This window comes from Selaginella moellendorffii, unplaced genomic scaffold, assembly GCF_000143415.4.
Source record: "Selaginella moellendorffii unplaced genomic scaffold, v1.0 SELMOscaffold_4, whole genome shotgun sequence".
Taxonomy (NCBI): Eukaryota; Viridiplantae; Streptophyta; class Lycopodiopsida; order Selaginellales; family Selaginellaceae; genus Selaginella; species Selaginella moellendorffii.
This window is the reverse complement of record NW_003314265.1, coordinates 3,674,105-3,699,864: the sequence shown is the minus strand read 5'-3', so window position 1 is coordinate 3,699,864 and position 25,760 is coordinate 3,674,105. Positions and strand designations below refer to the sequence as shown.

The window sequence follows — 25,760 nt, the reverse complement described above, 5'->3', positions numbered from 1 at the left end:
TTGGGACGAGGGCTACGAAGAACACTGTAAGACTGGACTGGAGTGAGCTTTCTCCGGTACAAAGTCTCCGATACGAAGTTTCGATGTTTAATTTTTCTTCTTTTGTCATTGAACTGTTTGACATAGGGCTTATGCGGCTACTGAGGTACAGGCTCTTGAGAAAGTATCATGTTCTATCAAGCAGCCGAGCGAGCCAAGCTGTGGGTTGTGGGCATTTTTTAAATCGGCCGTGCTCGTCAGCTCCAGGTGATACTGCTCCGAATGATAAGGCAGATTTTTTCGATTGTGAAGACAGGATCAATGCAGCTCTCGACGAGAAATATGGTTTGGATCAGCAGGGTGTCTTTGAAAGGATCCGGCTTTCCTCCGGTTCGATGGCACTGGGTGATGGCAAGACCTTCGGCGATGAGGGAAGGGTATGCTCTTGGGACGGGGAAGATAACATCTTGGCAGCTATCGAGGAGAGATACAACAGAAAAGAAGAACCAGAAGGGAAGCAAAAGTTTGAGTTCCTGAGCGTTTTGCAGAACCAGCACTCCGAAGATAGCGATGGAGAAGAAGAAAAGGAGGAAGAAAAAGATGGTTTTGATTCGGAGCTGAGTGACGACGACTCCTCAGCACTGGTTGAGTACGTGAGGAAAGATAGAGTTGGAGCTACGGACTTTTGGAAACCTTCCAAGTGCTTCCTCGACTGGTCCAAGCTGCGAAGAACAATCGTAGAGGAGTGTGTAGAGGCCGTTGAGAAGCGAACAGCAGCCACAGATTTGAAGGTTGTGCTGGAAAGATGGGATGGGATGGTGGGGAATGCGTTGGTCGCCATTGTCCTGCGGCGGTTGAAGGACTCGGATTCAGCTTTCGCCTTCTTCAAGTTCGCTGGCCAGCAGTACAACTTCACTCACGACGCCATCACGTATGAAGCTCTGATCAAGTTCCTGGTGAGAGTTGCCAAGGACTACAGGCGAGGTTTGTTGATCTACAAGTACGTGGAGCGTGCTCGAATCCAGCCGAACGAAGGAATGATGGAGCTCTTAGTGGAAGCAGCAATCGAAGGTGGTGAGATCGACCAGGCGCTCCAGTTCGCTGAGGCGGCGTGGAAAACGCTTGGAAGGCTGACGCCGGAGGTTTGCCGGAGAGTCATTGTGGGCCTCTTCAAAGCCGGGAGGATGGAGGAGGCCGTGGAGTTTTTGGAAACGCAAATGGAGTTCTACGGTTGTGAGAAAGATCTCACACACTACAATGCTGTTCTCTGCGGACTTTCCAAGGCCGGGAGGATGGAGGAAACGGTGGAGCTGTTTGAGAAGATGGAAGCTCGAAATGGTATCAGCTACGTGATCATGGTGGAAGGCTTTGCTCAGCAGGACGATCTCGACGAATGCCTTAAGTTTGCCTCGCGCATGTCGGTTGAAGGCTATCCATGGACTGCTGCGACGTATGCGTCTGTCATCGGTTTGTATGGCAAGAGGGGCCGGGTTGACGAAGCTTTCCGGAGCTACAAGAGGATGGTCGCACAGCGCTGTCGCACCGATGCGAGAGTTTTCAACGCCACACTCGGGGCGTTGAGCACCAGCTTGGATGAGCCGGTGAGGCTTGAGCAGTGTCACGACGTTGCAGAGAAAATGGTCTGGAATGGACACACCCCGGATGCTCTCGAGTTGTTCCGGCTGGTGGCGAAGCTCTGGGACTCCGGGAAGAAGCAGCAAGTAACGGATTTGTTTGGACAGATGGAGAGAAGCAGCAAGGATCTGGATGAAAGCCAGTGTTTCCGGTTTGTGGCCAGGCTGTGCGAGGATCACAGGGTCGTCATCGCCATGAAGTTCTACCGGGTGATGATCGAGAAGAAGATGATGCTGGACGGGAAAACTTTCGGCATCCTCTTCTCGGAGCTCTGCCGGACTGGCAAGGCCGACGAGGCCTACATGCTGTTCGCGAAGCTGGACGAGAAGAACGCCGTTCGCTACGACGGAGAGACTCACAGGCTGGTCTTCGACGAGCTCTGCCGAGCAAAGAGGGCCTTCCAAGCTTTCAGAATCTACGCGTCCATGGTGAAGCAGTCCCTTCCCACTGACGACACGATGCTCGCTAGCCTTCTCTCGGGATTGCTGGAGGAAGGCTCGCATCACAAGCTCGCCTTGGCGGTCTACAATGCGATGCTCCGACGGGGATTCACTCCCGGCGAGGAGAGCTCCCGGCTGCTCGTCCAGATGCTCTCCAAAGCAGGCGACTTGGAGAGCGCTGAGAGGGTGGCGGCTGATAGCATCGAGAAGAGCTTCTTCGTCCCAGCATAATGGAAAGCTTCTCGCCACCTTAGCCAACGTCTTTGACTCCAACGTACCACACGGCCGAGGCTACCATGGTAGCAACCATGTGGCATATCTGCGTACTATGGCTTGGCTCCAGCCTCGACGTTCTGGCCAGCGTGGCAAACCAAGTAGCGCTCCCGGCAAGCATCACCTCCGCCGCGATCTTGCTCCACCTCGGCATTTCCATGTACGCATAGACGGGTCCAAAGGCGGAGCACAGGATGGTGATGCAAACGCACAGCGCCACCCGGATCCAAGGAAACGCGCTCGCTGTGGTCACCACCTTGTTACCGGATTCCTTAACCAAGGTGTCACCTTGATACGCGTACCCGAGCTCCTCGACCGCGGCATGCTCCTGAAGCTCGGAGCAAAACAATGGCTGGCGCATGAGCGTGAGAGCTGCTTCGATGCTCTGGACGTCGTGATCGGCTCTCGAGAGGATGTTTGATACCAGCGAGAGGTATGGCGAGCTCGGCGTGCTTGATATCTTGTGATCTCTAGCGATGGCGAGCCTGGTGTGATGAACCTCGGCGAAGATCCCAATCAGCCTGCCTTTGAGCCTCTCCCGGACGCTCACGAGCGTCCGCAAGGAGAGACCGGTGCTCACCACGGTGGCCAGCCACAGCATTCCATGGCCAACGAGTCCTCTCGGCGCAAGCTTCTCCACCTTGAGCGCGCCATAGAGCCAGCCTCCCACCACGAGCAAGAGCTCGACAATGTTGAATGCTATGCTCAAGCAAGCCATGCGAGCCCGCTTCGACGGCTCCCACGAGATGATCTTGTCAGTCGCGATCGAGGCTACGTTGGCTCCGTGGGCAGTCACAACGCAGCTCACGCCATCGAATCCTAGCAGAGATAGCAACGCATCGTCGCCTGCAATGCCCTCGGCTCCAAGCTTGGCCATGACCATCCTGGGAGCGAACAGCCACACCGCAAGCCCCCGCCCGGACGCCGCCCCCATGAGCCCCACTGCGACGGACACCATGCCGTGAACGATGCAATACATCCACACCGCGGATCCTACCAAGGCCGCTCGAGTCGCCGTGTTGTCTCCTACGTACTTCGCGATTGTCACGTATGGCATCACCACCCCGTCGAGCTGATACGACGTGATGTAGCGCCCCATTCCCGGATCTTGTTGCACGTCGCTGCTGGACTCGTTCATGGACATCGAGCGCGTTGGTCTGCGCAAGATCTCGTTGCAGATGAGCGTGGTGACACCATTGGTATCAAACTCGATGTTGTTGGCATCGCAGCTAGCGGTGTATTCCAGGAGCGCCTGGATGGTTTCACCGGGCAGCGGCGAGTACATGCCATCCGTGTCTGCGTACCTGACAGTCGAGTACTCTGGGCATCTGGGCGAGCTTGTCCAAAGCACTGCAGCGCCATGATCGTCATCCCCATGCTTTTGTCTGCCAACGAGAAGAATCAGCCATCGCTGGCGAGCGAGAACCTCCGCCAAGGTAGACACTTTCACACACAAGGCCTGCAACTGGGCTGGCGTCCTCCAGCTTAGAAGAAGCACGTCTATCCTGGTTTTGCCGCCATTGTATCCGGGAGCGAACACGTACCAGTTGCCACTCTGTATGGCAGAGGCTGCGGCGGAAGCACGCTGGAGAATTGCGAGTGATGCGATGGTGGACGTGATCGGGTTGCTGGGCCTCTGGGCATTGCTCGCCCTGACACCGATGCCCACGGCTCCCCAGAATGCCACAATCTGCGACGACCACGCTGCTGTTGACGACGTTGCCACATTCTGTGCCCGGGCAACTGGGACGATGGCTGCTAGCGACGCTAGAATTGGAGTTAGGAACCTTGGGAATCCTGTGATGGGATCCATACAGGTATGCATCTCGAGAGGTTCTCGAGATAGACTGATAAAACACCGCACACAATGGAAAGTCAACTCGTTCCGTAATTCGCAGAGGCTGCTCCTTTGTTTTCCTCAGTCCACGAAGGAGAAATTCAACTCCAGGACTTGAGCATTTAAGTTTTGATCGGTGGTTGTTCATCGACAAGCAAAAGCTTTTCTTGTTTCAGACTCTCAGACTAACGCTTGTTGGTTGAATTTGAGTGTCTGGCTATAGTATACAATACTGGCTGATCGTCAGATTCTTGGTCCACTTCCCGTCTTGGCTCCTTGGCATTGCCTTCATGTGCAGGCTGCAACACCAGCAGGTTCCATTGCTGGCTGCCGAGTACATGGACACCTTCGACTATCTGGCCTTATACATTGCCATGGCCATGATATACATCTTCTCATGAGCCAGGCAGATGGTTTCGCAGGTCTTCCACATTTTCTTCCACTTCTGGAACCGACTCAGGTGGCCGGTCTACGTGTACCTCTTGTGGCCCAAGGAAGAGATGGATGCGTTCGAGCAGCAGCTGAGCTCGCTCATATCTTAAAGCCAGAGAGTCCACTTCCCTTTGTCCGTGGGAGCTGTGTGGGAGGTGTTCTCAGAAGCTAATGAGGAACTGGAGACATACAAGTTTAGATCAAGTTTGGGATGCATTATTGGGGAAAAAACGGCTGTTGCTTCCGAAAGCTTGAAGCCCAAAAGATCTACTAGAGCGTTTCTTGCCAAAGCCCAGAACGATGTAATTGATAGCAGAATCTAGAGGGCTGCCAACCATCTTATGCTTGGTGCCCCATGATCGATTGATTGCTTGCAGCCATTCTTGATGAATCGAGATAACCACTGATCAAGACTTTGACTCAGTTTTTTCTACTTTATTTCCTGAGAAAAACTAAGATTTTGCAGTTTTGGTTTATTAATGGAGCCCATCCGAGCAACATACATGAACTGTGTTTATATATAGTAGTAATTTACAGTTTAACTAAATGATAATAATTTCGTCGTTAGTTTTGTAAGGTTTGTAAAACTTTCCCCTTTATCCTAATATATAAACTGTTTAATTAGGACTGAATATAGTTTATTCATTCTTAAAGGTATAATCAATGCACCACAAATAGAGAGAGAGAGAGAGAGATTATACCCTTGTTTATAATCTCTAAATATATATACATATTTGTTTGATGCTCTAGTGTTTAAGGGGACCAAGAACCGAAAAAAAACAAAACAAGCGAGCGTGCAACAAATTTAACGAACGAATCAAGCAGGAACACAACAGTAAGAACAGTAAAGATATGATAGAGAATAAAATCATGGAGAAGGACAACAAACTCTATTGCATTCCTTATCTACATGATTTTGATGACATGGACAAGTCTAGTGCGGCCAATTGAGCTACCTATAGAAGAACGAAAAACAAATAGTCAAAGTGTTGATCAGTGGTTGTAGCTTGAAGGATTCAAGACCGATCAATCGAGCTCGCCCAATCACTGGGGCACTTGCAACTCGAGATGGTCACCAGCCGCCCAGATTCTGATATAGATTATATCCTCCTGGGCTTTGGCATTGCCACCGCAATACCCTTCACCATAGCGAATGGCGTGCTGTTTGTCCATCGCCAGCGCTCCTACTTTCATGCCCAGGGTGGGGTTTACTTCATACTCGCCAGCTCCCTGGCTGGGCTGGCTTGGATAGCAACGGTGTTTGTTAACAATGAGCACTTCAGCAGAGTCGGGCCATTGCAGAGTTGCAAGCTGTGGCTGTTTTGGCTGCAAGGATTCAGCTTCGGCTTCTGGTTCATGCTCACTGCCTTTCGGCTCCGCCGCATGTACGAGCTCAGCCACAACATCAAGAGATGGCGGTGGGAGTACTACGCTTTTGCGGCCATCTCTCTCCTTCCGGTGGTGGGCATGTCAACCGCTGCCATCTTCAGTAACTTCAATGTGGAGCATGGAGGGTGAGCAAAAGCTTCAAACTCTCACACTAGGCCTAACGCTTACTGGTTGGATTTGACTGTCTGGCAATAGCAAACACTACTGCAGAATCAACAGGAACTGGCAGATCGTCAGATTGTCGGCCTACCTTCCATATTGGCTCTTCGCCGCCGCTGTCATGTGGAGGTTGCAACGCCAGCAGGATCCATTGCTGGCTGCCGAGTACATGGACACCTTCGACTATCTGGCCTTGGTCATCGCCATCGCCGTGATATACGTCTTCTCGTATCTGACGAGCGTGAGCCGTATTGTTTCTGGCAGATGCCTCTTGACCGTCTCGCAGGTCTGCCTCGTCTTCTTCCCCTTTTGGACGCGATTCGCGTGGCCCGTCTATCTGTGCCTCTTGCGGCCCAAGGAAGAGATGGACGCGTTCGAGCAGCAGCTGAGCAGCGCCGGTGCGCGAGCCTTGCTCATATCTCAAAGCCAGAGAGTCCACTTCCCTTCGTCCGAGGGAGCTGTGTGGGAGGCATTCGCAGAAGCGAACGAGGAGCTGGAGAAGTACAAGGTCAGATCAAGCTTTGGGATTGCATTCTTGTGGAATAAAAAGGCTGTCGCTGCAGCATGAGATCCAGAAGCTCCAAGCCCAGAAGCTGCGTCTCCAGGAGAAGATCCGTGATCTACGAGACCAGGCAAAGCAACAGGTGATAAAGAAGTAATAATCCCGCTTTGAGAAAGTCAAGTGGGAGGGCTGTAAAATTAGATAGAGGGTCGAGCGTGTTTCCTTTGTCCATGGCGTCTGGATGTTGCAAGCAAGGGTGTTACATGGAAGTGGTGCCCAGTCGTCCGAACACTCCCTACGACTTCACACTCCTGGCATTTGCTTTGGCCGCGACAGTACCGTTCATCGTGGCGAATGGCGCGCTCTTCGCCCATCGCGGCCGCTCCTACTTTCGAGCACAGGGAGGTGTGTATCTCATCCTAGGCAGCTCGCTAGCGGGCTTAGTCTGGATAGCAGCCCAGTTCGTCAACAATGACCATTTCAGCAGGGTCGGGCCGCTTAGAAGCTGCGTGCTGTGGACGTTCTGGCTCCAGGGGACGGGTATTTGCCTGTGGTTCGTGCTCACTGTTCTCCGGCTTGCTCGGATGTACGAGCTCAGCAAGAACATCGACAACTGGTCGTGGAAGTACTACGCTTTCGTGGCCTTTTGCCTGCTTCCCATAGTCATCCTGTCCACCGTTGCTGGCTTCAGTGACTTCGATGGACACGAGAGAAGGTAAAGTTCATGGCTTGCCAAGTTTCATCTCTTTCTCTCTCGGACTGATTGTTCTTGATAACAGCAAACCGGCGTGCAACCCAAGCAAGCATTGGAAAATCATCGTCCGGTCCGTGTATACTCCATACTGGCTGCTGCTCATCTTCTTTATCTATAAGCTGCGCAAGCAGGAGGATCCACTGCTAGCTACCGAGTACAGGGACACTTTGGACTACTTGGCTATGGCTATCGTCATTGTCATGCTCTCCGCCGTCGCGGTTGTGACGAAAGCTAGCGATACTATCCCTGGCAGATGCTTCCTAACGTTTTCAACATGCTGTCTCGTGTTCTTTCACTTTTGGATACGCTTCGGGTGGCCGATTTACCTATGTCTCTTCAGGCCCAAAGAGGAGATGGACAACTTCGAGCAGGAGCTAACTTACGGTGGTGCCCGAGCTCTGGACATGGTTTACAGCCAAAGGATACACTTTCCTTCCTCTGAAGGTGCTATTTGGGAAGCTTTCTCCAAAGCTAGTGACGATCTGGACAGATATAAGGTAGAGCTTGTTTCTTTTTCTTCTTCTGGCGCTCTAGCTAATGTTACACTGAAACAGGATGAAATACGGAAGCTAGAAGTGCAGAAAGCGCTGCTGGAAGGGAAGATCCGAGAGTTACACGTGCAGAAGAGAAAAGCAGCTGAATCTGGTCATTCTTAAGTTAATCTATGCAAGGTTGGCATTTTGTTCCATCTCCTTTTCAATCTTTTTGATTCTTTACTTGACTTTGAGTCCAGCACCTCAGGGAAAGTTTCAAGGAGACTGCCAAGGTCACAAATTCAATGTGCTAGTTTTCTTCGTCGTGTTCCAAAGCTTTGTTTGTTTTGCAGACTCTTCCACAACTTGACTTTTAAGCGGGTTCTCTGCTTCCCTGTCATGATTTTTTGCCGTGCACGGACGATCACTGCTGTTCCACGAAAAAGAGAACACGCACACACGGATCCTGAGTCTGTGTAAAGAGTACGTAAAGGACTGAATTTTCTCAAATGTTCTGAATTTTCCAAGTCAAGCAGAAAACTCATGCCTTCACAACCTAAGATGGTTTTTTAGTTTTGGGAAGGAAGCGACAGCTAATGGATCGAACTGACACTGTCTATGACTACGTACTCTTGGGCTTCGCCTTGGGAGCTGCGGTACCATTTATCATAGCAAATGGCGTGCTCTTCGTCCATCGCAATCGCTCCTACTTTCGAGCACAGGGAGGAGTGTACCTCGTACTGTGCAGCTCTTTAGCTGGCTTGGTCTGGATATCATCATCTTTTCTCAACGATGGTCACTTCCAGCATACCGGGCCTTTTATAAGCGGCGTCCGATGGGCATTTTGGCTACAAGGACTGGGGGTTTGCTCCTGGTTCATGCTCACGGTTCTCCGGCTTCGTCGGATGTACGAGCTCAGCCGGAACATCCACAAATGGTCCTGGGGAAACTACGCTCTACTGCTCGCCTCCATGCTTCCAGTCTTGGTTTTGTTCGTGGCCGCAAACTTGAAGCGAGAGAGGTAAAGTTTGATGCTCTAGTCATGTTCATTCTCCAAAGCTCGTATTATCAGCAGGGAACATCATGGTACGCTAGACTCTGCGAGAGTACTCACTGTCCTGGCGGTCTACACTCCAAACTTGCTACTGGTTATCGTGTTTATGTACAAGCTGCGCAACCAGCAAGATCCTTTGTTGACTGTGGAGTACGCGCACACTTGCGAGTACTTGACTATGGCGGTGGCCATCTGTTTTCTCGCTGCCATCGCGGTCTTCACAGGGGACAGCGAAAGCATTGCCGGCAGATGCTTCTTAACGTTTTGCGTCTGCTGCCTCGTCTTCTTCCACTTTTGGATCCGGTTCGGGTGGCCAGTTTACTTGTGTCTCTGGAGACCGGCAGAGGACATGGATAAGTTTGAGGAGGAACTCACGTCCGCTGGTGCTCGGGCTTTGGCCGTCGTTCCCAACCAGATGCTGCATTTCCCGTCGTCAGAAGGTGCCATTTGGGAGGCTTTCTTCAAAGCGAGCGAGGAACTGGAAAGTTACAAGGTGAAAGATAAATACTCTTCTCTCATATAACAATGGTTGCTAATGCTGGATAACAGGAAGAAATCCGGAAGATGGAAGCTCAGAAGTTGCTGTTAGAGGACAAGGTACGAGAGCTGCAGTGGCAGAAGTGGACAATGGCTGGAACTGGTCAGTTTTAAGTTATTGCAAGACTTGGAAGAAATTATTCCAAACTTAATAGTAGGGGACGAAGCCACGATTCACAGCCGCTCTCATCACGGCATCAATCTTGTCCACGTCAATCGTGTTGCCAACCTCGTGATGGTTCCAGTTTTCCATGGTCGCCAGGATTCCTCCCGCGTGACTTGCCTGGACGACTCCTCTCGGCATGCTTCCCTGCCAGGACAAAGAAGACGATGAGCGCCACCAGCAAGTGAAAACGGAGAGACTCTCACCTCGCAAGCTCGGATTCCTTTATACTCGGGAGGCAGGCGCATTGCTGGAAGCTTGGCGTACAAGCAATCAGGACGGGTTTCCTCCATAGCCTCCTCGGTGAATTGATAGAAACAAGCTCCAGAAGGAGCGTGGAGCTGCTCCATCGCTCGCAGGGGCTCTCCAACGATCCAGGCCTGTAAATTCCAGCAAGTTACGTCCAGCTTTTCTGGGAAGGAAGCATATCATACTTTGCAGTGCCTCCCGTGCTCGAGTGACTCAACTGCGACGAGCTTGTGCTGGGATTCTTGCGGGACCGATTTTTTAAGCGACTCAAAGGCATAGGACGAGGATTTAGCCAGAACCTGAGGAAATAACCAGAGCTTTACGTGGGAAAGGCGGGCAGAAGCTAGCTGCTCACCGTCACTTCAGTGGCGCGGTGGCGGCAGAGATAGTTGGCGATGGCACGGCCAACTTTGTGCTCGGCTCCGACCAGGAAAACCTCGCTAGCATCTTTTGGAAGCTTGTCAAGAACAATGGCGCTGGTTAGCGTGCTTCCGTCCACCACCTTGATGCTGAGGTCGGGGTGGTTTTTCAGAAACAGTGCTCCACTCGCATTCAAATGCTCGTCCTGCACGGATCATAACGATGTGCACAACATGGAGTATACACTTTGACACACCTTGTTGTGTAGTCCCAGGCATATGAACTTGGCTCCTTTGTCCTGCGCGGCCAGGATGGCGCGCTCGATGAGCGCATTCAAGCTTCCGATCTCAGACGTCATTCCAAACTATACAAAACGCAAACTTACCATCGCACAGCAAGCTTGAAAGTATACTCACGTGAAAGCTAAACCTCGGGATCGCCCATGTCTGCGCGAGAACCTTGTCGACGGTGTGCTCCTCAACAGTGAAGGGGCTCCCAAACGCCCACAGCAGCAGCATAACGGGGAGCGCCAGAGGATACAGGAGCCAAATGTACCACCTCCTGCCATACGGCTGCGCTGCAAAAGATGGTATCCCAAACGACAAGTGGAAGATCGATAAGGGGTCAGTCGGGTGCGTTAAGAACACGAAATCCACCAACTCCGTCCTGCCTGCGTGGTCACGCAAGTTATAAGTCCCGACGAAGCTGGAAAGAAAAAAAACGACAAAACAAAGTACCTTGACGAGCTGCAAGATGGAGCTGACCGCTTGTCTTGTCTACGGTCCCATAAATGTAGTCGTATAGGGGAACGAAGAGGCAGAAATTTGTGTGGACCTGCGTGTGATGGAGAGAATGGAACCTGGAAGGATAGGAGATGTGGAGGATCAAGCAGTTGAAAAGATAGAAAAACTTACGATGGAGTGTAGACGAGGTACTTGAGCAGAGGAAGAGCTTGAAACATCCAGGATGGCATGAACTCCCAGTTGCAATGGCCAATGTAGTTCATGAAATCAAACCACAGCATGTAGGAGTAGATGAGGGCGAGCGAGGCGGTGCCAAGGAAGAGGTTGACAATGAGCGTGGAGCCAAAGAGGACCGCGTAGCTCAGGTGCTCGGCAAAAGGATGGACGTTGCCAGTCACGGCCTGGGTGACAAAGGAGAGATGGTGGTGGGAATGGTAGCGGCGGTAGAGAGAATGGTGGTGGAGGGCGCGATGGAACCAGTAATAGAGGAACTCCACGGGTCCCAGGTGCCAGAGGATGGTGATGACCAAACCCCTCCAATCCGACACGGCATGGTTCGGCAAGCACAGTGGCGAGAACTGGTACGCGAGCAACATCAGCGCCTGGAGCAGTATGAAATCCTCCCTGAGTGACGGAAGAAACAAAAGAGAAAGAAGCCGTGAGCGCGCGCGCGCGAGAGAGAGAGAGAGAGATTTGACAAAGTCTGTGATCGCATACCAATCTCTTTCCCTGTCCAGCTGATCGAACTTCATCCCCTTGGTCTGGACCTGGTGCTTCTTGACTATGTCGTGGACGCTGGTGACCGTGATCCATAGCTGGCCCTGGATATAGCGCAGCGCCGCGAGCACGAGGATATGGAGGCTAAAGTTGTCCCTCGAGCGGCCCTCCGGGGTCATCGCGCTTCGCACTGCATTGGCCACCAGAGGCAAGTAGAGGAGATACTGCCAAGATCAAGAGACAACGAGAGAGATTTAGGAATGCGCATGCATGCATGTACAGCGAGAGAAAGAGAGAAACCTTGAAGCTTCCAAGCCTCTCCCATGGCCAGTGCGTGAGCAACCCAGGATTGATCGCCATAGCTCCCGAGCTAGCTTGCTTTCTCCTTGCAGAGCTTAATCGTGGAAGCCAGAGGTGCTCGTCAGATATCTGGAGATCTGTGCTCGGCACAAACAATGTGGCCTGGCCGCCCTAAGCTTCCAATGCTAGGCAGCTGACAATAAATCGAGAACCACTTGGAGGTCCGCCGTTGGTTGGCTTTCCACCTTTCTAGTCGCCTGGTCCGCCGGGTTCGAACCTCCGTCTGGTGTGTTTGAAGATATATCCTCCAAGCACTGAAGCTCTTTGTTGGCAAGTACGGTGGCCTGGCCGGACCAACGCCCGCTTTTAAAACCTGTAACAGTGAGGAGGTTGACGCACAAAGGAATGCATCGTCGTCAAGCTCTTTGCGTGCGGCAGAGGACAATGGTACACAGGACCACTTCATCACCTTAAGCCGCTAGCGTGATTGTGACAATCGCAAAGAATTAACAATTCATTTGTGTGCAGTCATTGAACTCACGGCATCTAACATGTCATCATAAGGTATGTGATGCAATGATAGTCACTTGGATAGTAGCTAAAGCCAATGCTAGATCTCGAGCTGAAGAATCACATAACAAGAAATCTCGAAATAACGAGGAGAGTATGGGATAGCTCTCGTTGATATTTCTAGACCATAGCATGCCCATTGCTTGTCTATTGTCCTGGCTGAGTGAAGATCTGTGGATCAAAGAGCAGAAAACAGGAACTATCCTTTCTGCTTGATGGGAATATAGTAATGATCTGAGCTGAGAGAAGAGACAATGATTTGTTGTAACATCTTGTTGTATTGAGTTGCATTGAGCGCTCTTGAAAGCACCACTACGAAGACATGAAGCTATGTTAAGCTTATATTGACACTAATATAGTTTATGTTCTCAGCTTTGACATCTTTCTCTTATTTGCTAGATATGCCTTAATAACATGGTATTAGAGGTTGGTAGATCGAAGGGATCTTCCCAGACAGAGACACTCAATCCAGAGCAACAAATTATTTGCTATACAATTAGGTTAGGGTCTACGTTCTTCAAATTTGCATTAACTTTGTATATTTGATTTGTATTAATTTTCTTTGTTTTTTGTATGTAGAAAATGATGAAATTATCTTGATATTTTCTTTAGCATATATGATTTTGACCTGTATCTTATGATGAATTACTATAAGGTAATCATGAAGTGGAATTTAACTTTTAAACATATTAAATTTAAACTTTTTAAGAGGTCATCATGATTAATATTATTCAAACCCAATGACATTTAACCCCAATTGGAAAAAGGGGTGCATTTTTATTCATGGGTCTTTCTTTTTATATTTGAACTTTTATAGATTATGTTTTAAGTCATTCTTTTAATTATTTATAATTCATCATGGTTTTTTGCAAGTTCACACTATCATAAATGGAAGTTGAAAGCCATAATTCTCTTGAAAGCCCCATCACTTTATATTTAAATTTTTATGGATTGTCTCTTGAGTCATTCTTTTTGGTTGTTTATAATTCACCATACTTTTCTATAAATTCATGCTCTCTTGAATAGAAGTTTAAAACCCCACTCTTTTAACACCTTAACCCTTGTCAAGATTTTCATGTTAGCAGCATGAGGATGATAAAAATGTTACCATTTGCACGAAATTTCCAACATATCAATGATTGACCAGTATCTGTTGCCAAAAACAGTAAAAAACTGTCTCCAGGAAGAATCACTCAGGCATGAAAGAACTTTGTCAAAATTTCTTTTGCTTTTTTTAAACAAAAGTTTACTTAGTGACTCAAGCGAGGCTCTATTTAGACAAGGTAGTCAAACGAGATTTTGCCAACTTGAAATCCGTTCAGACATCCGATGTCTCCACCATGGTTACTTCAGCTCTGGTCTTGTTTCCACTCGGAAATAGCTGTACTGAAAGGAAAACCACACACTGTGACATTAATCACAAACACTTGAGCAGAATGCTGCTTGGCATACCGCTCGGCTTTTCAAAACAAAACAAAGATGCTTACCTGCGTGTCTCTTTCCTCAAGATACTCCGCAGCTCTTAGCGTCAGGGAGGAGCTTCGCATCAACTAAGAGGTACGCTTGCTTCAAGACAGCCTTGATCCTGGTGAACAACGTCAATTGGTAAGAATACTCGGATAACTCCCCTGTCCGTTTTATACACTCTGGCCTGCGCATCCAAAGTTCTAATTGCCTGGAAAACAACCCACAGAGGATCAACGCCTGTAGAAGGGGGTCCACCGAACCGTTTGTGGTAACACATCTTCGCAAAAAAACTCTGTAGCATTGGTGAAGAAATCCGCACGTCATAACCATCCGGTTTGGCCTCCTGCGCGATTAATACACCTTGAGCAATGAGATTCCGCAGCTCCAGCATCACCATCTAGATCAAAGTCATGGCCATTTACACCCTAGCAGGGACAGAATCTTAGAGTATGTTTGCTGTCCAAAAACATAAGGCGAAAGATGAAACGAATCAGTTGCCTCAATCCACTGCCTGCTAGTCCACAGCTCCAAGTAGTCCAAGCATGAACCGACTATCCCTTTGTGACCACCTGTCAATTCTATGACCGACGTAGCAATCCGCTCAATCATAATCTGTACTCCTTGGAGGTCGGCTTGTGCTTGCTGCAGGTTTTCAACATTGCCTACTGAGAACCTCACTGACGAATAACGGCTGGGCGTACTACTCAGTACATAGACCCTGTTTAGCTCAGCTGCATCTTCACGCCACCCCAAGTATTAAGCTTAAAGATCCTTGACAGACTCAACACCAACCAGGACACCGTTGAAGTTGTAGCCGTCATAATCCTTCCCTTCGAGAGTGCTGAAGAAATTGTCAAGGCAATCCGAAGAGGCTGAGAGCAACGGCTTCATCTATAATGACCTGAAGCTTTAATCTGTACATTCTTCTCCTGTAGGCCTAGCCGGGACATTTGCCATGAATATGGTCGCAAAGCGTAGCCCAGAACCTGTTCCTGCTCAAGCTTTTATCCACTGTCACCTTGTCCAGATACACCACACAGATATCTGGATCAAGTGATAACTCCCTCTGCTCTTCCCGCTTTGTCATAGTTGCGTCCACATCAAGTAGTGTTTCCCTAGGGCAAAGGTTCGCTTATGCCCGAGGTGCAGCTCAATTGCGGTATTGTCCCAGCTTCATGAAATCGATCACTTCTCACCTTCTCCGCAGAGGAGAATATCCGTGGAATTCTTCTCTTGGCCACTGTGGTCAGCAGCTGGAAGCATGGTGGATGGACTTCTTTGATCCTGGGAGCCCAGGGATTTGTGGGGAATAGCGAGGTGGTGCTTAAGAGCACTCCGTGGTCTAGAGGCTACGAGAGCACTTGAATCTTTGAATCATTGTCGCTTCTCTGTCTCTACTCGCGATATTCTCATCAATCAGTTCCAGTTTACTCAGCGACATGTCTCAAGAGTACAACACCACTGGTCGTCCGCCGGAGATCTTAGTGTGTACAAGTTTGTCTGTGTGTGAGCATATGAATCAAGTTCTTTCTTAACAATGTTATGGCTAGCCACTTATCTATCCTTGTCCTACCCGTGTCAACACAATCTCTGGCCTATTGTGGAGTGGGGAGTGGGAAAAAATTTGAGCCTTTGACTACTCAAGCCACATAGACATTCTTCCCGGAGAAGTGCTCCGTGTACACCTCGTGCATGTAGTCCCTGTAAGTCCTGCTGCGGTACTTTGCCGGACTCTCCTGGCTCACCAGCTCGGGAATCGGGCTGATCTCCGCATCCAGTGACGGCCCCAGGAACGCCCCGACGGACAGCCTTGAGCTCTTCGAGTTCACCATCACCCTGTGCAATATGCTCTTGTATCTCCCATTGCTCAGCTTCTGATACAAGACAATCAACCAAGACAAAGATCAATCCACAGTTTCTCAAAACGTTTTCGACTGCTCGTACCTCTAGCTGATCGCCCATGTTGACCACCAGCATTCCCTCGAGTGGCCTCACGTTGTACCAATCCTCGCCTTGCTTGAGCTGCAATCCCCCGACTCCATCCTGGAGCACAAACGTGAGGCCCCCGCTGTCGGTGTGGCCTTCCATGCCCAAGGCCTGCCTCGGGTTTGGGCAAGCCGGATAGAAGTTTGCTCTTGTAAGGAGGACCATGTCTTCGAAGGCTTCCAGAAGACGGTTTGAGCGGAGGCCAAGTCCCTCGGACATGACCAACAGCATCCTCTTCCCGAGCTTGAAGATGTTTCTTGCGTACTCGGATCCAACGTCCCTGTTGCATTGCAAATGATACAGAGCGTCAGGAATCTAAAACAATAGCAGAGATATAATCAAGGAGAGAGATACTGACTTGTAGCTGGCTGGGAACGCGGGCCACGGGTGTGCTCCGAGGGACTCTTCCTTGAGCCACATCTGGAGGTGGTCGTGCCACTCGAGCTTCTCTTCTTTCGAAGGCATCATGCTGGTGCAGTAGCGGACGGGTGTGAAGATCTCCTCGGTGTAGTATCGCATCTTGTCCTCGCTGGGCGAGTTGAAGAACTCGAGAGCGCACCTCATCACATCCTCGGTGTGAATTCCGTGGTTCTTGAGCTGCAACTCAGAAGAACAACAACTTAGCAAACATGTACTACAGGAAAAAGATCTTTCTTGAAAACTTACGTAGAAAATTCCGTACTTTGTACAGGCGTCAACGAGATCCCTCTCGAAGCTCTCGCTTGCCACATCGACTATCGGCAGCACCGCGTACGGAGAGACATCGGCAGCTTCATTCGGCATCATGTATCTGTCTGGAACGCTGTCCAGCGTCCCGTTGCAGCTGTCAACAAATGCCTTGATGCCAGCCATGGATGGGACGGTGTAACCAAGAAAGCTTGAAAGATGAAAGATGGAAATGGAATGGTATGCTTGGATGATAGGCTTTCTCAACTTTGAGATGCGGATATCAGTGTCCTCCCAGTGCCCTGCTTATATAGTTGCAAAAAATAAGATTTTCAAGTCGGCAGCACGAAGATGATAAAAACGTTACCATTGCGCCGATTCCGGATCCGCCCCCCGCTCAAGACCATTTTGTAGACTTTTCCGTACCCGTGACTTGACCAGCGTCCGCATCTGGCCCTGCCCCAGATCCACATCAAGCGTCAATGCTCAACTTAGTTGACCCACGACATAAAAAACTTGGAGCCACGAAACTTCGGAATTGTCACGTTTTTGTATCGAACAGGAAAGATCTTCCACGCAAGTCCGGTCGTGGCATGGACTGCAAAGCAAAAGCCTTAGCATAAAGCACGATGATTTCATAGAGCTTTCTTGTTATCTCACAGCGCTGGCGGCAATGGCGCTAGCAATGGCCAAGGAACTCTTCTCCATCGCCAGCAATCGCTGGATCATCGCAGTGCCGGGCTTCTACCTGATAGCAATCACCGGAGGCACGCTCACCAGCTTCAGCTTGTTCTCGCAAGAGCTTAAAGTCTCCCTGCATTACAAGCAAGAGTCCGTCAATACCATCAGTTTTTTCAAGGATCTCGGCACCAGCATGGCTTTCCTGGCCGGCTTGCTCAATGCGAGAGTCGGACCCCGTCTCACCATGCTCGTCTCCGCATTGCTCAACTTGTTCGGCTACACTATGGCCTGGCTCGCCATCACCCACCAGATTGCTCGTCCACCGGCATGGCAAATGAGCTTCTACATGTTTCTCGTCGGCGCCTCTGTAGGCTTTGCAGTCACGGCTGTCCTGTCGACCTGTGCCACGAACTTCCCCAAACATCACCAGGGGATGCTGCTGAGCTTGCTCGACGGCAGCAATGGCCTGGGAGCAACCGCATTCGCGGTTGTGTTCCAGACTTTCTTCCAGGTCCACGCTCGCTCCTTTCTGCTCTTCCTGGGGCTGCTACCGACGTTCCTGTATCTGCTGCTTGGCCTCTTCCTCGGGCCCGTGCCTGTCGCCGTGAGGCCCAGCGACAAGTCCATTCTTAACTCGTTCCTCATCACCACTTTTGCCTTGGCGGGCTATCTCCTCGTCGTCACAGTCATTGAGGGGACCATACCGAGCAGGCTTCCAGACTCGGTGCCTTTGGTGTTCTTCGGGTTGATGCTGGTCATCGTCCTACTTCCGGTTGTTCTGGTTGTCCGAGCTGAGCTTCGATCACATTCGAACGGTGCTGGTGTTGTCGATCAACTCCAAAGCATCCAGACACCACCCCCAACTGAGAAGTCTGTCGATCAACTTGAAAGCATCCACACACCACTGCCAACGGATAAGTCCGAAGCTCAGCTCGCGGATATGAATTCCACCCCTAGTGCTCTGCAAGTCGTCGACCATTTTCCTTCTCAAGCTTCCGGCGCTGGCAGCTGCAGATGGTTCCAAGTCCCGGCGAGAGGTAAGGACTACAGGCTCGTCCACGCCTTGCTGAGCATCGATATGTGGCTGATGGTCATTGCGACTTCCTGCGGCCTGGGAACGGTGTCTACCTTCTACAACAACTTGGGCCAGCTGAGCGACTCCCTGGGATACTCCACCGCAAGGATGAACATCTTCGTGGCTCTCCTCAACATATGGGACTTCCTGGGAGCAATCGGCTGCGGCTTCCTGTCCGAGATACTCCTCCACAAGTTTGGCATTGGACGGCCGTTCGTGTTCGCTGCGGTGGTCGGCTTTCTAGCGCTCGGCAACTTGCTCATCGCCTTGGGCCTTCCCGGCGCGCTGTACATCGGCTCCATCATCATCGGCCTCGCCACCGGAGGCCAGTGGGCGGTGCTGTCGACCATCATCGCGGAGATCTTCGGGCTCAAGCACTATGGAGTTCTCCAGAGCTTCCCAAACGTTGCAAAGGGGATTGGGACGTATGTCTTGTCGGTGGAAGTTGCCGGTGTGTTCTACGATAGGCAAGCCAGGAAATATCGTGGCCCTGACGAGGCCTCGCTCTTGTGCCACGGTGCCAAGTGCTACAGGGAAACGTTCTTCGTCATGGCCGCCACCTGTCTGTTTGGGTGCGCCATCGCCGTGGTTCTCAGCTTGAGGTCCGCCAAGTTCTACAGTGCGGAGGTGAGGCCCAGGTTGACGAGAAAAGTTGCTGCTGTAACTGTTGATGATGGAGTCCAAGCATGCTAGCTAGAAGACGGCTCGAGTTAAGTTTCGCAAGGAAACGAAGAACTTCTTACCTGTGCTGCCGCTAGAGAGCTAAGAATGAGACTCGCAAGAGGTTTTGGAGGAATGTGAAAGAAAGAAAGCATTTCCATCGCGCAAAATGGGTTGAGTGAGCTATCCACTCCAGAGAAACTCCGCCCAAGAGCCTCCGGGATGAGATTCTTACCAAGGGATGAGCCAGATCTTCTGCCTACATTATACCCTAAAGATGGCTTTAACAAAGTATAACGTTTATTGTGGTTAAAAATAAAGATTGATACATTTCAGCGACTTCCAAAGTCGTTATCAAATTTCTCGTAGCGCCCCGCATGAACCAGAGCTGATGGCCGAGTCGTCGTGAGTGCCACCATTGCGTCTTCCTTGGTCACAGGCCCCATCTCCAAATCTATCAAATGGTCACAAGAAACTCAAAGAGAACATATCCAATGGTCTAACCTTGCGACTCCAGTCCCGCGGCTTCGTTCCTCTCCAGCTCCTCCATCAATCGCCTCAGCGGCCTCATCGCTGCCTCCTTGCACACCAGCCTCACGTCCGAGCCGGAGTACCCGTCGGTGGACTCGACCATGTCGTCGTAAGGCACGTCCCCCATACTCGTTGGCAGCAGCTCCTCGAGCATCGCCCTCCGAGCCTCCGCGTCCGGCAAAGGCACCAGTATCTGTTGCTCCAAACAAGCCACGAAGTCTTTCTCAGATCCAGGAAGAACCACTCTGGCATGAAAGATCTTTGCAAACTCACGCGTTTCTCGAGACGCCGGAGCATGGCCGCGTCTAGTTCCCATGGGATGTTTGTGGCTGCCAAGACGAACACCAGATCGTTGGCTTGCATCAAGCCATCCATCTAACAAAACCAAGTTCGTCAGCTACACTACACTGGAGCTTTCCTCCCAACCTGGATAAGAAGCTCCGTCTTGAGCCTGCGGCTAGCTTCGTGCTCGCTGTTGGCTTCCCCGCGCTGGCTGATGATAGCATCGATCTCGTCCAAGAAAATCGTCGACGGCGCGTAGTGGCGAGCTAGATCGAACAGCATGCGCACGAGTTTTTCGGAGTCGCCTGGATAGCGAAGAGTTTAGAAAAAAACCACAACAGAGAAAAAGTGAAGGCTTGTACCGCGGTACTTGCTGACAATGGTGGACGCAGAAATGTTGAAGAAGGTGGTGTTACACTCTGTAGCCACTGCTTTGGCGAGCAAAGTCTGTAAATACCATGTAACGTTACACGCTAACATAGCTACACGATCTATACCTTGCCAGTGCCCGGAGGCCCGAACAGTAAAATTCCTTTCCATGGAGATAGCAAGCCCGTGAAATACCTGTTTATCTCCTAGCAACCGCTGTTAGAACATACACACAAGAAAGGAAGAAAAACACTTACTGGGGATATTTGATAGGCATGACCACCGCTTCTTTCAAAAGTCTCTTTGCGTTCTCGAGTCCCTTGATTGAATCCCATCTAACATCCACATTTCCTCGAACGATATCCCTGGCATTGAAACAAGGTTTATTTGCATTGTTCTTCCCTTTTTCTTTCTGAAAAAAAAAAAAAACGATTGTAGCTTACTTTACAATGCTGTCAGCAAGTTCTTGCATTTCTCCAAAGAGTAAGTGTGGCATTGGCTTTGCAGTCCTGCTTAGCATTTAGAATCCAAAAACAAAAGAAAAAAAGAAAAAAGATCTTTGCGCACCAGCGATGAGGAAGATCTGGAGAGCATTTAGTCTCATCTTCTGTTGTTGCCTACACGCAAACAAAGAAAGAGAAGACATTACAACAGAGCTTCTAAAAGATCTGTACCTTGGGCTTGGATGGAAGGAACTGCTCGTAGATCGCAGTCGCTGGCTGATCCATCGCTGAATCCTCCTCCAGCTGCGGTGGCTTGTCGTGCTCTTGCTGCTGCTGCTGGTTCGAAGAGCCCCTGAAACGGGATTTATATGCTTCCTTAAAGTCCTAGATCGAAGAACAAAACAGAAGATTTTTTGGGGGTTTCGCGAGCATGCAATCGAAAAAATCACTCTCACGAGCACCAGCAAGCAGATCGCAAGCCAAACCTGGAAGCTCCAGCGCGTGAGCGCCGGCAAACTGGCGTCGTCCATGCCTCTCCTCGGCTTTACGACCTACAAGCATAGAGAAAAATAAAATTCGTACTTTTACATCAAACACGAAAAAATTTTCTCTTTGTTTGATGCTCAAGTTCCACATCGTTTGCTCTAGACAGTTCTTCTCGATCCAGATCTTCTTCCGAGTTTTCTAGCGAAAGATTCTACGATTTCCCTCATTTGGTCTCCGAGATCTCGTCGTCGTCCGTGGAATCGTCACGGCAAGTACACTCGGAAGTGTTGAGATTGAGGCCACAGCGCGTGCACAGACCCTTGCAGATGGAGCTACAAATGGAGAAGTAAGGGACGTCCAAATGGACAGTGTCACGGATATAAGACGAGAGATCCATCACCTTGACCTCGTCCGGGAAGTGGAACTTGTCGTCCAGGTCGATGTCCAGCACGGGCTCGCCGGGCTCCGGCTCCTCGCCGAGCACCACACCGATGGACGGCTCCGTTGGCTCTTCCACGGGAGTCCGAGATAGAAGAACGCTGAAAGGCGAGAAGACTCGAGTAGCATGAGGAGCCAGACACCTTGAGTTTGCAGGAAAAGAAGGATCAAACAAAGTTGCAAAGACGAAACAATTCATACCTGTCACAAAGCACGCAAACAGCAGTCTTGACGATTCCATTCAGCTTCAAGTCTCCGGATTTATCTTTGGTGACGTCGTATGAGACTCCCACTGGAGTAGAGGTTCCCGGGTCGGCGCCGCCGGGCAAAACTCCCATGGATGTGGCGAGAGTTCTCGACACCTTGGACGAGAACTGCTTGAGTCCCAGGTTCTCCAGTGTCGTCTGGCACTCGAAGTGGCTCTGGACGGCGCTGCGCTTGTAGGTGACGGAGCTCGGCACGGGAGGATCGCTGGTCTGGCTCGGAAACACCGACACGACGTGCATTCTCCTCTGGGAGAGCTTCAGAGATCTCGGTGGAGTTTTTCTTCGCCATGCTACTTCCAGGTTGCTACTGAAGGAGCTTGAGAGGGGATACGCGCCTAGAGCAGACATCTGGGAGGAGAGAACCAAAACAAGTAGAGAAGGATTGAGTAGGAAACGCAGCATTGCTTACACTGTTTTCTTTCACTTGGTGGAAGGATTCTGGGTGCTAGCTTTGATGGTCGCAAGATCCTCTATAGAAGAACAGAGAACTTTAAGTCAGCCAGAAGAAAGAACTAAAAGCTCGCCCACTTTTATGCGATTCCAGAGCAGCCTTGGTATCAGACGCGAAGAAAATGTTGCCTCGCTTCACGAAGACCGCCTGGAAAGGGGGAGAATAACGAGACGAGAATTCGCCGACTTAGCAGCGTACCCGTGAAAAAGGAAGGCTCGCAAGCTCGGCGCACGCAACCTCCAGCACCTGCGCCTACGCAAAGATTGCAGCGCCAACGATTTCGCAGAGGCCAGAAAACCACATACCTTGGACGCTTGCTCCTCCGACATCGCTGGGCGGGATAAGGTTTAGGGTTTAGGCATCTTCAAGGCATATTCTCTAGGGCTTTTGGGCTTCTAATGAAGTTTCTTGCACAGAGCGTGCTCGTCGCCTATCCCGACGGGCTTGGCACTGGGCAACGCATCGCTGGCGCGCTTGGATCCTCCTCGCTCGATCGCTCGTAAGCATTGCGCCTAGGCGCTTCTCTTTCTCACGCGCTCCAATTGATCGCGCAGTGTCTCGCACGCCACTCTATCTCTCGATTCCTACGGCTTGCCCGATGGAAATGTGCTCCTAGAAGTCGTGAATTACAGCAAGGGGGAGGTTCCAATGGTACGCTCTCACGCAAAAGTTTGTCGATCGATCCATTCTCGTTTTCGTTCCACTCTAGGTTTCCTTGATCATCCTCGCGCAAGAGCCGCCACCGCATCTCCATTCCTGCGTCGCCCACGAGCTCCTGCGCTACATTTTCCACAACGCTCCAGCCGACGAGGAGAGCTTCACCATCTTCGTCCCCAGCGCCGCGCCATTCCCGAGCGTGGATTCCCGCCACAACACCGCCGGTGCCCGGCTCGCGCACAAGCTCGTCATCAACGACGACCTCTCGGCTCGCAGCCAGATGTTCGGGGAGCTCATCGACGCCCCGCAAGACCTCCAGCCCAAGGACGAGTTCCTGGCGTGTCTCGTCCATCTCATGCGCGTCATGGGAGCTCCCGGAGTGATCCTCCTCGTCCCAGTTCGTCGCGTGAGCCCCCAAGACGGAGCCCTCGTCTCGAGAGAGAAGGATTGCGCATTCCAGGTGAAGTTTTTGCTTGAACATGCAAGGATCTAAACTCGTTCGATCAAGCCAGGCGATCGCGCACCTTGGAGGCCTCCTCGCGCAGTGGCTGGCGCTGGAATTCTCCACCCAGATGATGGATCGAAGCCTCCCAGAGAGTTTCATCACCAGGGACGCGAGAAAACCCGGCGAGTGGAGAGATCTCTATACTTGAGAGCGTTGACCTGGTCAACTATTCCGGAAAAGTCAACGTGTATGAAGGAGAATCGAACGCTCGTTGGTTTTGTTTCCTTTGCTTGGTCGTCCTAATAGAAACGCGGCCGTGGTTTCGAAGGTGGATGGATCGCGGAATTCGGTCGGCGCCACGGATCGGGAGCGCGATCTGGAGCTGTGAGTGTTAGTAGGGCTTGGCGGTTGGATCGGGGAGCATGGCCAAAGGCGACCGGATTCGAGGGCGCTGGAGCGGTAGCGCCAGCGGTAGGGCTTTGTGCACAGCAGTGCTGGCGACGCTGGCGCTCATGTCCGTGGCGCTCTTCCTCCTCGTGGGTGTGGGAATTGTGGGCGTTCCGGCGGGATTGAATCACTCAGACGCTTCCATCTCGCTGCGGCTACCCGATCGTTTACTGGAACAAATGTGGGTGTTTTTAGGCGAAATTTCTCGCTACCTAGTCCTTTGATTGGCTCGTTTTCTCGTGTTTTCTCAGAGAAGAGGTTGGCGAAGGGAAGCATGAGCCTTGGTCGGAGATTATCTCGTGGACGCCTCGAGCTTCCCTTGTTCACAACTTTCTAGTAAGTCGATCCGGAAAAGTGGTTTTTTGTGCTCGTTTCTTAGACGTGATCATGCTTGACAGACCGACGATGAATGCGACCATCTGATCCGAGTCGCGATGCCCCTCATGCAAAAGTCCACTGTTGTGGATAGCCAAACCGGTGGAAGCCGCGATAGCAGGTTCTTACTACGCTTTCCACCTTAACGAGTGAAATAATCTGGATATCACAGGGTGCGGACGAGCTCGGGGATGTTCTTGAACCGAGGACAGGACAGAGTTATATCTGAGATCGAGGACAAGATTGCAAAGCTAACATTCATTCCAAAGGGTAAACACACTTTTCCCGATCAGTTCTTTGGTTTGCTGACTGTTACACTTTGAAGATCATGGAGAGGGAATTCAGGTTCTTCACTACGAACCCGGCCAGAAGTACGACGCTCACCACGACTTCTTCTATGACACCGTCAACACCAGAAACGGTGGCCAGAGAATAGCGACGCTCCTCATGTACTTGTAAGTGTGAGAAGATGGTTTCTGATTCATCAAAGTGATGCTTATTGGGAAAGAACAGGACGGATGTGGAGGAAGGTGGCGAGACTGTGTTCCCTAAATCGGCCAAGAACTCGAGCTCGCTTCCATGGCATAATCAGCTCTCGGAGTGTGGGAGGCGTGGGGTTTCAGTGCGGCCAAAGAGAGGAGACGCGCTGCTGTTTTGGAGCATGTCACCCGACGCGCAGCTCGATCACTCGAGCTTACACGGTGAGCTTTCTTTCCTTCAAGTTAATCGCAGTATTGAAGAGCTTCGTCCATTTTTATTTTATTTTTAATTTTTGCTTCATCCAGGAGGGTGTCCGGTGATCAAAGGTGACAAGTGGTCCGCCACCAAGTGGATGCGAGTCTCGGAATACAAGCTTTGATAGATCGGGTTTTCGAATCACACATTTAACGCTTGTTTGCGTTGTTTTGTAAGTCTAGAATCTATGCAATCCAACAGACATTTCAATATTCCTGAGTAGAGCAAGTCCTTTACAAAGAAGATGGTCCTATGGTCTAGTGGTAAGGACACTGGACTCTGAATCCAGTAGCCCGAGTTCAAGTCTCGGTAGGACCTGTTGTCAAGCAGCATTTTTTTTTTTCAGCCATGGTTTCATTTCATGGGAAACTATAAATGCACGTCTTAGGGCTCTAGAAAGCAGGTAAAGCTTTTTGGTCGTCGCAGTAGATGGCACGTATGCACCACCTTGTTAATCTTCCTTTTGACCTTGTCTTGTGGTAGAAGGATAAGACGAAGCCTAGATCACAAAGCACAGATTACAGCGACGCTTTGTGGTCGAGGAGGTAAAGAGACATGCGCCAGCTACTTAAACGACTCTTGCCCGCTCGAGGATACATACTTGAAAGCACATTGGCGCAACCATTACTTCCCCCTACACCCAAGCAGCAGCCACCGCAGCTCTTGCTGCTCGAGCAGCAGCCAACTTCTGTGCAAGGGCCGACTCTTGAGCAGCAACTCAACAAACTCCTGTT

At 50.7% G+C, this 25,760-nt stretch overlaps 11 protein-coding genes and 1 non-coding gene across 17 annotated transcripts; 8 read left to right on the top strand and 4 right to left on the bottom strand.

Annotated features, from left to right (window-relative positions):
- The first annotated feature begins 17 nt into the window (after window positions 1–17).
- Window positions 18–2,307, top strand: LOC9654964 (pentatricopeptide repeat-containing protein At3g16010). Its single transcript, XM_024668710.1, has 2 exons — window positions 18–56; window positions 127–2,307. The coding sequence occupies exon 2, from the start codon at window positions 132–134 to the stop codon at window positions 2,283–2,285; it is 2,154 nt and encodes a 717-aa protein (XP_024524478.1). The 5' UTR covers window positions 18–56; window positions 127–131; the 3' UTR covers window positions 2,286–2,307.
- On the bottom strand, window positions 2,305–4,140 carry LOC112344399. The gene has a single exon (XM_024669051.1). The coding sequence runs from the start codon at window positions 4,138–4,140 to the stop codon at window positions 2,305–2,307; it is 1,836 nt and encodes a 611-aa protein (XP_024524819.1).
- A 1,524-nt stretch (window positions 4,141–5,664) lies between these two features.
- On the top strand, window positions 5,665–6,821 carry LOC112344434. Its single transcript, XM_024669189.1, has 3 exons — window positions 5,665–6,110; window positions 6,181–6,652; window positions 6,708–6,821. Exons 1-3 carry the CDS (start codon window positions 5,665–5,667, stop codon window positions 6,801–6,803), a joined length of 1,014 nt encoding a protein of 337 aa, XP_024524957.1. The 3' UTR covers window positions 6,804–6,821.
- Window positions 6,822–6,848: 27 nt separating this feature from the next.
- LOC9654119 lies at window positions 6,849–8,433 on the top strand. Of its 4 annotated transcripts, none has more exons than XR_002991687.1 (5): window positions 6,849–7,361; window positions 7,426–7,897; window positions 7,955–8,071; window positions 8,134–8,356; window positions 8,410–8,433. XR_002991687.1 is itself a non-coding variant. In XM_024669187.1 (5 exons), exons 1-3 carry the CDS (start codon window positions 6,877–6,879, stop codon window positions 8,054–8,056), a joined length of 1,059 nt encoding a protein of 352 aa, XP_024524955.1. In that variant the 5' UTR covers window positions 6,849–6,876; the 3' UTR covers window positions 8,057–8,071; window positions 8,134–8,166; window positions 8,227–8,430. The 4 variants fall into 4 exon arrangements, 3 of the variants coding, with proteins under 3 accessions (XP_024524955.1, XP_024524956.1, XP_024524954.1); XM_024669187.1 differs by having other exon boundaries at window positions 8,134–8,166; window positions 8,227–8,430; XM_024669188.1 differs by having other exon boundaries at window positions 8,227–8,430.
- Window positions 8,434–8,447: 14 nt separating this feature from the next.
- Window positions 8,448–9,651, top strand: LOC112344435. Of its 2 annotated transcripts, none has more exons than XM_024669192.1 (3): window positions 8,448–8,894; window positions 8,949–9,420; window positions 9,477–9,651. In XM_024669192.1, exons 1-3 carry the CDS (start codon window positions 8,470–8,472, stop codon window positions 9,576–9,578), a joined length of 999 nt encoding a protein of 332 aa, XP_024524960.1. In that variant the 5' UTR covers window positions 8,448–8,469; the 3' UTR covers window positions 9,579–9,651. The 2 variants fall into 2 exon arrangements, with proteins under 2 accessions (XP_024524960.1, XP_024524958.1); XM_024669190.1 differs by having other exon boundaries at window positions 8,946–9,420.
- LOC9654118 (protein ECERIFERUM 1) lies at window positions 9,417–12,194 on the bottom strand. The gene is made up of 10 exons (XM_024669185.1): window positions 11,997–12,194; window positions 11,697–11,920; window positions 11,151–11,603; window positions 10,974–11,095; window positions 10,653–10,906; window positions 10,493–10,600; window positions 10,232–10,441; window positions 10,062–10,175; window positions 9,834–10,007; window positions 9,417–9,774 (listed from the first exon to the last, which is right to left on the bottom strand). The coding sequence occupies exons 1-10, from the start codon at window positions 12,054–12,056 to the stop codon at window positions 9,613–9,615; spliced, it is 1,881 nt and encodes a 626-aa protein (XP_024524953.1). The 5' UTR covers window positions 12,057–12,194; the 3' UTR covers window positions 9,417–9,612.
- A 5,164-nt stretch (window positions 12,195–17,358) lies between these two features.
- LOC112344398 lies at window positions 17,359–19,134 on the top strand. Its single transcript, XM_024669050.1, has one exon. The coding sequence runs from the start codon at window positions 17,359–17,361 to the stop codon at window positions 19,132–19,134; it is 1,776 nt and encodes a 591-aa protein (XP_024524818.1).
- Window positions 19,135–19,383: 249 nt separating this feature from the next.
- LOC9654963 (katanin p60 ATPase-containing subunit A-like 2) lies at window positions 19,384–21,283 on the bottom strand. Its single transcript, XM_002964212.2, has 11 exons — window positions 21,212–21,283; window positions 20,958–21,110; window positions 20,851–20,900; window positions 20,727–20,792; window positions 20,541–20,648; window positions 20,412–20,478; window positions 20,277–20,361; window positions 20,059–20,219; window positions 19,906–20,007; window positions 19,606–19,825; window positions 19,384–19,555 (listed from the first exon to the last, which is right to left on the bottom strand). Exons 1-11 carry the CDS (start codon window positions 21,254–21,256, stop codon window positions 19,434–19,436), a joined length of 1,179 nt encoding a protein of 392 aa, XP_002964258.2. The 5' UTR covers window positions 21,257–21,283; the 3' UTR covers window positions 19,384–19,433.
- Window positions 21,284–21,315: 32 nt separating this feature from the next.
- Window positions 21,316–22,728, bottom strand: LOC112344334 (large ribosomal RNA subunit accumulation protein YCED homolog 1, chloroplastic-like). 2 transcript variants are annotated; one of them, XM_024668810.1, is made up of 6 exons: window positions 22,673–22,728; window positions 22,566–22,619; window positions 22,445–22,514; window positions 22,326–22,386; window positions 21,852–22,264; window positions 21,316–21,793 (listed from the first exon to the last, which is right to left on the bottom strand). In XM_024668810.1, the coding sequence occupies exons 5-6, from the start codon at window positions 22,262–22,264 to the stop codon at window positions 21,436–21,438; spliced, it is 771 nt and encodes a 256-aa protein (XP_024524578.1). In that variant the 5' UTR covers window positions 22,326–22,386; window positions 22,445–22,514; window positions 22,566–22,619; window positions 22,673–22,728; the 3' UTR covers window positions 21,316–21,435. The 2 variants fall into 2 exon arrangements, with proteins under 2 accessions (XP_024524578.1, XP_024524577.1); XM_024668809.1 differs by having other exon boundaries at window positions 21,852–22,386; window positions 22,673–22,712.
- A 26-nt stretch (window positions 22,729–22,754) lies between these two features.
- LOC112344335 lies at window positions 22,755–23,753 on the top strand. Its single transcript, XM_024668811.1, has 4 exons — window positions 22,755–22,866; window positions 22,922–23,018; window positions 23,077–23,484; window positions 23,537–23,753. Exons 1-4 carry the CDS (start codon window positions 22,766–22,768, stop codon window positions 23,675–23,677), a joined length of 747 nt encoding a protein of 248 aa, XP_024524579.1. The 5' UTR covers window positions 22,755–22,765; the 3' UTR covers window positions 23,678–23,753.
- Window positions 23,754–23,769: 16 nt separating this feature from the next.
- LOC9654116 (probable prolyl 4-hydroxylase 10) lies at window positions 23,770–25,238 on the top strand. The gene is made up of 7 exons (XM_002964602.2): window positions 23,770–24,097; window positions 24,168–24,252; window positions 24,315–24,412; window positions 24,464–24,561; window positions 24,617–24,746; window positions 24,805–24,992; window positions 25,077–25,238. Exons 1-7 carry the CDS (start codon window positions 23,892–23,894, stop codon window positions 25,148–25,150), a joined length of 879 nt encoding a protein of 292 aa, XP_002964648.2. The 5' UTR covers window positions 23,770–23,891; the 3' UTR covers window positions 25,151–25,238.
- A 34-nt stretch (window positions 25,239–25,272) lies between these two features.
- Window positions 25,273–25,344, top strand: TRNAQ-CUG. The gene has a single exon. It is a non-coding gene; the product is annotated as a tRNA-Gln (tRNA).
- The last annotated feature ends 416 nt before the right edge of the window (window positions 25,345–25,760 follow it).